This window comes from Alligator sinensis, unplaced genomic scaffold, assembly GCF_000455745.1.
Source record: "Alligator sinensis unplaced genomic scaffold, ASM45574v1 scaffold1494_1, whole genome shotgun sequence".
NCBI classification, from domain to species: Eukaryota; Metazoa; Chordata; order Crocodylia; family Alligatoridae; genus Alligator; species Alligator sinensis.
Genome location: NW_005842724.1, coordinates 3,095 through 13,672, shown reverse-complemented (window position 1 = coordinate 13,672; position 10,578 = coordinate 3,095). Strand labels below are relative to the sequence as shown.

Genomic DNA, 10,578 nt, shown 5'->3' with positions numbered 1-10,578 from the left:
CAGGAATGCTGGGTAGACCCTGCACTGGGAAGCACAGAGTTCACAGCACATGCTGCCAAGTGCTCACTGGCATCCAAGATCAGAGAGGGTCTATGGCCGCATCCCCTTTATCTATGACGAATATGCAATGAAGAGAGCTCATTACATCTGTGAACCACCCCTGAAGGATCCGTGACCATAGAGCCCCATTGCCAGATCCACCCATACTGCCTGCCAAAGTCAGTTCCCATTTAAACTAGTTTAAAGGACTTTTCCAGTTGTTTCCTCTCTAGCTTTTTTTAAAATACCTTTCTCTGCTTGAAATATACTGAAACTAGCTGTCCACAAATGATTCCCAAGTTACCTACCTTGCCCCCACAACTAGTCATGCAAGACAGAAATCATCCATACAAGTTTAGATGATCCATTTCAAGTATTTATTCCTTTTGGCAGTGGCGCTTGAATTCACTTGACCTTTCCACTTCATATTTCAGAGTGAAGTTGTGAGGAAAATGTACTGCAGTATTCTTGTTCCATCCTCCTAGAAATGACTTAATGCATCCTGATCAACCTTGTAATGGGACAGCCAGTACATCTTGTAATTTTGAATGCTTTCTGAGATTCCAACAGCAGTTACTGCTTAGAACCTAAAAGCCTCTGCAGTGAGCAATGAACGTGTGCAAACATGAAGCACTAAATGAAGTCAGAAGGGACTGGCACAGTAATGTTTATAGTTTTCTGCTCAGGGCACTTTCTTCAACTGTGGTGGAGCAATGCAACACAAAAATCCCCTGCCAAAAAATGGTTGTTCCAAGTAGGAAGACTGCTGTGAATGAACACCTTTGTAACATACAAGGAAAGGACTGCAGCCTTGTGTATTTGTCACAAAGTATTCAGCAGAATTTGCAGATTGACTGGAATCTGACAGGGCTGCACTATGAGCGCTTCTGATGTGGTCTGACTTGCAACCTCTGGGCCGTCAACCATGCACTGTAGCACCCACACCACCTCAGCCCCCACAGGTTGCAGTGATTTGTAGTTGTCATATGCCGCTTCGGTAAATGAACATCTGAAGTTAAATCTGCCGTTTAGCAGAAACAAAAGAAAAACCCACAACAAACAAACAAACAAACAAACAAACAAACAAACAAACAAACAAACAAACAAACAAACAAACAAACGCAATCCTCTCTCACATAACAGTAATATGTAAGATGCCACTATACATAAACTATGCTGCTTGCCTTCACAAGAGGTGGCTATAGCCGTTTTTCCATATGTATTATTAAAATTCTTACACAGAGAAAGAGTATTCTAATAAAGTTGCCCTCATTTCCAATTATTAGGATTCATTTTACTGTGTTATGTAAAGTGATTATAGCATTAAAATTATGAAGTTTGAGATCCCATAGTGCCTTATAGAATACTAAATTAAAACTAAAGCTCTAGTATTCTACCACAGCACAGTAAGTTACTTTGTTTCATATAAGCATCAAGGTTTTGGGGTTGGGGAAGAAGGAGGATGTCTTTTTGGACCAGCTGCATGGCCGGGATTAAACAAAAAGAAAAAAAAAAAGTTAGATAAACTTTTGAATGCAAGGCATTCTTCATTGAAACATTAAACTGTCTTCAGTCACTATACAATCCCCTTTCACAAGCTGATCATGTATCATCTTACCAGAAGCAAGGTTTGGGGGGGACAATCTCTTTTATTGGACCAACTGTATACATCAGACAGAAGAAACTTGCATATTTTCTAGACAATCACATTTACAATGCTCCACTCCTACAAGTTTTACCTTAGCAATTCATTCTCATCCCCTTCCCTCCTCCTGAACTCCTGCAAGCACCACTCCTGCCCCATCCCCCTCCCCTACCATCTTCTCAAGTCCTGCTGGGAGGCTCTTGCAAAAAATTCACACTGTAGCTAGTCAGCCAACTTCTAAAACACAGCTTCAGTGTTTTTCATGGCCAGGGTATATCTTGCTAACATTACCATCATCTTAAATACCTGTATTTTCCTCACATACAAGCATGCCCCCAAACGTAATATGCAATCTTTTATTGGGGGGGGTGGGGGAGGGGGAAGAAAGAGGGGAGGAAAGGAGATTTTTACCTTGGACTACAGGTAAATACCTCAGGTCTGAAGTCCCAGATTCACCATGAACCCAGACTTGGTGTACCAGGCCCCGCTTGGCACATGGCTCTGAAGCCAATGTATGAGTTTGGACTTGGCATGATGGGTCAAACCAGATGCCCGAGCCACAGAGGAACTCAAGGGACCAACCCAATATAGTGCACAGTTGGGTCCAGAAGTTTGGCCCAGGTTGGAGGGAGCTCCCAGAGCGGTGGGAATGAATGTGGTCACTGATACCCCCACATGCACACCCACCCACCAGTCAAAGTTTCTGGACCAGCAAGAAACCTTTTTCCTTGTGTAATGCACACCTCAAGTTTACCCCAGCTTGGGGGTGGGGAAAGAAAGGAAGGGAGTGGTAGTTTGTTTTTTTCTCTTCCCAGGTGGATTTAGAAATTGCAGTCATGCCTTTTCCACCCTCTTTTTGCTCCTCCCCTCCCCCAAACAGGTTACAGAAGCCTCTTCATACCCATTCCAGTTTGAGTGGGTTTGTTTACCAGTGCAGGGCAGCTCAGGTAACCTCTTCAACTAGAGCCATCAACGGATGAACTAATAATGGAATACAGCAACTAGGTTCACTTCGTTTCCAGAACACTGAACTGATTAGCATGTGAAACTGTCTAGCCCAGATTAAGCATATGAAAGCTCTTGGGAGTTGTTGCTCTTTTTGCTTTTGAGATGAAAGCACATCAACTGTCCTGCAACCTCCACCTTTTTTTTTTTTTTAATACTAAAACCCTTACTATAAACCAAGCAAAAGTATTCATTTTAGTTTTGGAACATGAAGGCAATAGCTGGATTTCTTTGATCTCCAGTAAAAGTTATATTGCTTTTCTTTTTCTTTATTTATACGACAAAAAAAACAGAATCTTTTACTATTTGCTTTACATCTCCTTACTTTGCAAGGTCTAAGGAATTTACTTTCTGCCAAGCCCCATGTCAAGATAAAGTGAACCAAATGCAAAATTTGAGACTTGCTTTGGAATGCAGACCTGGAGAGGCAGCTCTATACAAGATCAGTTTTAATATGTGAAAAACTCTTCTGTAATGAGGGCATGCAGATAAAATAAAGTTTTGCTAGATTTGAAAAGACTGAACTCCACAAGTTCCCAACTTGATTTTACAAGAGGAACAAAATTTAAAACGTGCAACTGTTTTGTTTTTTGTTGTTTTTTTTTTTTTGGGGGGGGGGGGGGGAGAAATCTTAACATTTTTCTGAGGATATGCATGTTTAATTCCACTTACAAGTCTATTTAAAACCTTATTACAGTAACCTTCCATATACATGTAGCAAGCAAACGGATTTGACGGAAGTCTATTTATTACCCAACAATCTACTTTTGTTGTTGACCAATATGGTAGTGTGAAGGGAGTGGTGCATTCTGTTTGCCTTTACCCCAGTGAAATATTGGGTAAGAGTGGGAAATCACAGGTAGGTTTAGGTTATGAAGTTCATCTTCTTTATATCACCGGCCCAATTTCTAGCATCAGCTTCCCTGTAAACTATGAGGTCATGGGGAGACAGCAACTTTTGTAAATCTTAACAGGTCCTTAAGTGAGTTGGCAGTTATCTTCGGGTGCCTAAACCTTTTTGTAATATATTCCTTTGGTTTTATTCTTAGCTCTTGGTTACACCGACTCATGGATTCTAATGAAGTTACATCACCCGTGTCACTTTCCTCACATCTGCCAAAGTGCTTTGAAGTCCTCAAAATAGAAAAAGTTGTAGCAACTCGGAGCCCCATTACCCAGAAGTTTTGCATAGGCATCTGTTTGAATTCAGCATAGTTTCTCATTTGAAGCACACATAAGACGCAAGATCAGGAGAAAGTTTGGCAAGTTTCAGTCGTACTGTTTTATTTAAAGCATGCTGGTCATCTAATGTTTTGGATCCATTTTTCTTTACCCAAGTTTGAGACTGACAACAGGCTACCAAAATTCATACCAAGTATTTTCAGCCATTTAAACTGCAATAGTGCTTTTACCATCATCTTCCACTGAAGTTAGTGACCTTATTTCAAGCAGACCAATCCCAGGCCCATGCCTTTTTCTTTGCCGAACGATGGTATTTTAATACCATGCTGGGTTTAAATCAGCCAACATACTGTTGTAACCGTAGTCATTTCTTTAGGATGATCTTTTCTGACATTTTTTTTAAAGTTACAGACCTTACTGACCAGGTCATATTTAGCCCAACAGCAAGAAAGATTACAATTCAGAAGTCTCTAAAAAATGCCCCTTCCACAGTGATCAACTGTAGAAGTATGATGTGCCATTAAAGCCAGTTGCTTTTAAAATTAATATTTAAAACATAATACCCAAGAAAATTTCCTCCACCATACACTGAGAGACTTGGAACAAAATCCTTAACTTTAAGGCACCTTTCATTAAATGCTGTGAAATCACACCAGAACGAGTCATAGTTCCTCCCTCCATGCTCCTAAGGATTGTTAGAACCAGGCTGGTTAAACTACATTTACATAGAGGCATATGAAGGCAAATGCCTGGTCAAATCACATTACCAGATCTTTAAAAGAATTGAAAAATTCTCTATTAAGTTAAGCGTGCCTTAGGATTTTGCCTCCAAAAGCAAAATGCCTTAGTAGTCTCTGCATAGATTTTCCTTAAAAAAAAAAAAAAGATACCAGGATCAAGATTTGAAGAGTTCAGGACATTTGGTTTCCAAATCTCTCTCATGATTAAGGATCCACTAACCTAACCTTCAAAAGATTGCAACCCTACGTTATTTTAAGTGACTACATGTGACAATGCCTTCAGTATACAAAAAAAAATCTACATACACCTTTTTTCCACTCCCTTTATCTTGCATGCTCTCTTCTCCTACATAGGGGAAGCATTCTCAATTTGAGAAAGAGTCCTGGCACCTACTTTATCTCTAGGCCATCTCTACACTAGGGAATTCTAAAGGTCCAAAGCGGAGAATTTGATGAAACAAACTTCAGCTCACAAAAGCTTGCGATTATAAGTAAATTGACTTTGGTTAGTCTGCAAAGTGCAAGTCTACCCTATTTTCTTTTCAATTAGTACCAAGACAAAAAGATCACTTCAGAAGTGAGCCACATTAGGAGTATGACCTAGTCCCCTCAGACATACAGACCCCACATGAAAAACCCTTTGGCTTCACTTTACCAACGCAGAGCTGGACAAAGTTAAAGAGGGTTTCTACTGCACAAGGTAGATGGAACTACCCACCACATAAAATGAAATTTTATTAAATACCCCAAGCATGATTGTGGAAAGATCTGAACTATAGCACACACTGTGGGGGAAAGATAACCTATTTATCATTTTTATGGTTGCAGTGAAGACCTGCACCAGGCTACTGACAACATTTTGCAACATATATCAAGTCAAAATTGTCACACTAGTATTATCCCTCAATGCAGTTGTTTATAGGTTATTCTGTCATTTGATTGCTGTGTTCCATATGAATAAATAAAATAACTTATCATTCAGCAAGAACCCAATGAGAATCCAGCCCTAGAGCTAAGGAACTCCACCTAAAAGGGCAGTAAGTTTCCTAATAATTTTGAGTTCAGAAACTGAAAAGGAATCCTCAGTTCAGCCTTCCATCTAGAAAAAAAGCCCCTGGTAAAAATGGACTAGTATCATACTTTCACCCCTCTGCTCTCTCCCCACACCCACCCCAGTCAAGCCTCACGCTCAAATTTTCAAGAAAAATTTCAAGTTTAGAAGTGATTTTGTTTTAACATCAGTTTTCAGCATGCAGTCACTTTAAGCACTATGTACCTTTATTTTTGCTTTCAGCTGTTTGCATAACTCACTTCAGAGACAGGGAGAGTGGCGCTCAAAGTAATTAATGCATTACATTTCCTAAACCATGTCTAAAGTTGTTATGCTGTACACTCAGGCAGCCACAGTTATCTACACCCATTATACAAGGCCAGAGGACAGCTGATCTGAGGAGTAAGAGGGCATGACTATCACATGTTCAGATTCTCAGTCACCCTCTTTGATAAAAAAGACACAGTTTGAGAACACATATAATATTAATTCTATTTATGAGGAAGCCTGTTACTGTATTCGTTTTTAAAGCAGTAGCTTTTTCTTTTCCATCTCAGCCTGTCTGTAGCAGTTAAGCAAGCCAGATTTATCACTTAAATTCTGTACTTTTTGCAGGCTACCTTCCCAAAATGATGATGTAACCAAGATTGTGTAGTCAACCTATACAGACCAGCTGATGCATGAAGATCTGCAGGAGCCTGTAACAGGCTAGATGTGCTATGGAAACTGCTATGTGCTGAAAGTGACTTCAGTAGAATGGACACCAAGAATAGGAACAGGCTTATTTTTCCATTTCATAAAAGCAGGCATCTTTGTGGGCAATATAGGCCAGAGATTAAGAGCCACCAATAGATATTATGGGAACCATAAGTAGGCAACTTTTGTCTTCTAGTATCTGTGAGACAGCAAAACAAAAAGGATTGTTTGTAGAAGCTGGTGTCAAGTGAAAAAGATCCCTATAAGCTTACTCTAGCCACAAGTTGCCCAACCCTGTACGTGGGCAGCACCTGTGTCGCATGCTGCAGATGAGGTAGGAGACATGCAGCACAAGAACAGATGGGGCAGGAAGCAGAAAGCAAGGCAGGAAATTGGATAGGGAGCCTGGGGAATGAAGCAGGAAGCAGACCAGGCAGGAGAAGAGGATTGGAGTGGCACTTAAGGAGGGTGTGGGGCTAATCTGTGGCAGATGCAGCCCCTCTGCTCTAGTGTAATGGGTTATGTACTAGTTTTTCCATCAAGGAGTTAACAGCAGTACTTACAATAATGTAGGAATTCATTAGAGACAAACTAAACAGTGGACACAATTTTAATCTTTGTCCTTCTAGCAACTGTAGAAGCTTCTTTGATGTTCTGCTATCATACCATAACCAAAGCCAAATCTTTGGTGCCAAAGACTGACATACAACTACAGAGAAGGCCAGTGACCAGCTAAAGGAAATTGCTAGTGAGACAGCCACCCAAACACAATAAAATTAAATGATCAGCATCCAGAGAGTGTGCCATTTTGCCACTACTCCAGAATATAACCCTTTCAACAAAAGTGTAAAGATCAGGTGTGATACCAACATAGTTACTGGAACCACCTATTTGTTTCACCATCAGTTTGACAATGTAGTCACTTTAGATCTTATCCCATTTCCTGGATTGGATTTAAGTCAGTAGGGTTTATTACTCTGTTGTTCTCTCCAACACCCTTGCTTCTCTCAGCACAGCCCTCTCCTCCCTTCCCATCCCTGCCCTCCTTCCCAGTCTTTTGATTTTAAATAAGTCAGTCTGATGTCAGGCAGAAGGCAAGATATATTTGCATTTTACAGACAAAGCCAGAGAGGCAAAGCATAAATTTTCATATACTCTTCCTTTCAAGAAGTTCTTCATTTCTCTCTATCCAGTCTATCTTGAACTCAGGATCAGCACATCCTACTGTTAGCCACTATAAGAGAAGTTATGCAATCTTAGGAAACACAAAGCAACTAACAGGTAGTTGCTTTTCAAAAGTCACCCGAGTGCATCACTGAATAGTTGCCTTGCTCATTTGTTTTCACTGTGTTAGCCTTTTGTCCTGCATCCTAGTTCTGTATTTTTTCCTACTGAATCAATCAGCTTTGGTACCTGAACTGAAGTTGCGAATGACAAGAAAATTCATTGTTATGCAAGAAGTTACCTCATTTTATATGGTTAAAATATTATCAGGAGTAAGACAGCAGCTACTTCTCCCAGGAAAGATGCCAACACTCAGAAGCTGCCCTTTGAAGGCAAGTATTAAAGACACAGCTTTCATGGGGTTAAGTACATATTAAAATGGTGAAATTTGAAGCTTAGTTCCTCAGCCCTAGGAAGACTCGATAGAAGAAGTGTTGGGAGGAGGATGGAAAACAGAGGTCTGGCTGAACCCCAAGGCCTATGTACAAACTAAATGATAAAGGTATTACTGGATTAGAGTGCCATACAAAATGGATTAGAGATGAGTAAGCAGAGCAAACAACGCGTAGTATCACATTTGTAAGGCTACTTAATACAGCAGCAGAAGACAAGCTGACAGAGCAACACCCTTATAATTGGCCCAGTTCTCCAAACCAGATATGCCTCAACAGAAACATGATGTTTGCACTGTATGGCATTTCTTTCTTCTATACATAACTGCAGGATGTGAGCAAAGATTTCAGCTGCAGGTTTTGGAGGGGGGGGGGTTCCCCCCCCCCTTTTTTTCCCCAAGGTTAGTAAACTAGAAGTTAGATGCATGTAACAAGAAATGCATGAGGATTATTTACACTCTTCTGTATTGGTAAAGATTAAGAACATACCAAACCCCCCCCCCCACCAAACAAGCCACCTTAAGCACGAAGCAATGCTTATTGCATCACCAGAAGTTGCAGAAAGACCAATTTTGCCCTTCACATAAAGGTGGGCCCAGATAAGGTAGTGTGGGCATGCCTGATCCAAGCCAAGTGATCTTTGCTGGTAGCTTTTTCTGAGCGTTACTTCAAGTCAGCCTAAAACTAGCCAGGTGCAGAAGAGCCAGATTTACCCATTTTTGAACCAACAACTTTGCATGGGTTAAAGCAAAGCAACCCAGAAGCTTTACAGTTACTGCCATACTGAAAGGAGTTATTAACAGCATAAGCTACTTTGCCTTGTCCTCATGGGAAAGCTGGGGTGAGGAAGTCATTTCTTTTTGGAGCCCAGCAATTAGATCTAACCAAACCAAACCAAAACACGCAAAGACATGTTAAAACCTGAAGCAAATGGCCCACACCCGAGAAAGAAAGCGGCGTGACCTGCCGTTTTAGGTTTTCAAAAGAAAGAAGAAGTCGAGCGAGTGCTTTTCAGGGGTGGGGACTGCCCGCCCACCTGTGCGTGCTTCTCAGGGACTCCACCACCTCTCTAGGTTGCCTGCTCCAGCACTTCACTCCCCTCCTCCTGGGAAAGTTTCCCTTCCTAGCTAAAAAGCTTCCCTGGCTGCAACAGACCATTGCTCCTCATTCTGTCGCACCCCACAGCCCTCTACCCTTCAGACACCGGAGGAATGGGAGAGACAGGATCACCGCTAGTGTGGCCGTCCTAGAGGCCAGTCCAGTTGTCCCCTATGGATATGAAACCGGGCACCTTTATGTCCTCTGTTTTTCCTCTTTGAGGGAAAATGGATAAATCTCTTCACAAAGGACACTCCCGTTGGCTGCTACTCTGTCCTCTATTGATACGAAAACTGGTGCCTTGATGTCCTCTTGTTTCTCTTGAAAGAGATTTACCCGTTTTCTCTCAAAGAGAAGAAAACAGAGGACAGAGGCATGGGGTTTCGTATCAATGGAGTAGCAGCCAACTGGAGTGTCCCGTGGGACGGCCACCCTACCTGCGGCACAGCAGGGCGGCCGGCAGGACCGCTGGCCCAGCCTGCGGCTCCAGGGGCAGGAGGATGCGGAGCCCAGCAGGGGCCGGGCCCCGGGAGGCGCAGGGCAGCCCCGCCGCCGGCCCTTCCCTGCGATGTCCCAGAGCTGCAGCCGCACCAGGGTCTTGCTGTCCCAGTGCAGCACCTTGAGGGCGAAGTCCACGCCGATGGTAGCGCGGTAGTGCTGGGAGAAGAGCTGGTGCACGTAGCGCTTGATGATGCTGGTCTTGCCCACGCCCAGCTCCCCGATCACCAGCACCTTGAAGAGATGCTCGCGGCACTCAGCCGCCCCGCCGCCGCCGCCGCCCGCGCCCTCCCCGCCCGCCATCCTCCCGGCACAAACTTCCTAACTCCGCAACTTTGTGGCAACTTCGTCGCAGCCGCTCCGCTCCGCCCCGCCCCGGCAAGGGAAGGGAGGGCAGGGGAGGCGCAACCACCTGACTGCAGTCACAGGACGCGGAAACCCCCGAGCCTTATATAACCCCGCTCGGCCGCCGGGCGGGAGCAGCAGGAGGAGGAGCCGCAGCCTGGTGCTTCCTCCCCCGGCCCGAGTCCGGGGGCTCCTCAGCCGGCCGGCCGCCCCGAGCGCAGCCTGCTCCAGCGCTTCGCTCCCCTCCCTTCCCCTTCCTTTGGGAAAGTTGTTTCCTCTTCTCTAAAAACTTCCCTTGCTGCCACCGTTGCTCCTTGCTGTGTCTCCACCCTTCAGACACCTGAGGAATGGGGAGGCAGGTTGCAAAGAGGTTGGAGCTGGACAGGCCTCAGCATTAGCGATGCGTAGCGGGTGCACCCCCTGCGAAAAGGTGCCATCCACACTGCCAGCAGCACCTGCAGGCGCTTGCCGCTCACCACCGCCGACACCGCCTGTGGCATCTACAGGCAGTCCACAATAGCCTCTGGCGGCTAATGACACTCTCATTGGGGTCTGCTGGTGGTTGTGGGCTGCCGGTCAGCGCTTGCCATCCTCCCCTCCAGCCACCAACAGCGCTGTGGCCATCTGCGGAAGCTCCCCACTTGCTGCCACCACCGACAGCAC

The 10,578-nt window shown here is 44.0% G+C and overlaps 1 protein-coding gene across 1 annotated transcript in view; it reads right to left on the bottom strand.

Annotated features, from left to right (window-relative positions):
• Positions 1-9,968, bottom strand: part of RAB32 (RAB32, member RAS oncogene family) — a 45,050-nt gene extending 35,082 nt beyond the window's left edge. Inside the window, exon 1 of the mRNA XM_014525014.2 lies at positions 9,636-9,968. Within this exon, the coding sequence (XP_014380500.1) occupies positions 9,636-9,873 (238 nt within the window). The 5' untranslated portion in view covers positions 9,874-9,968. The remainder of the gene's footprint in view (positions 1-9,635) is intronic.
• Between the last annotated feature and the right edge of the window lie 610 nt (positions 9,969-10,578).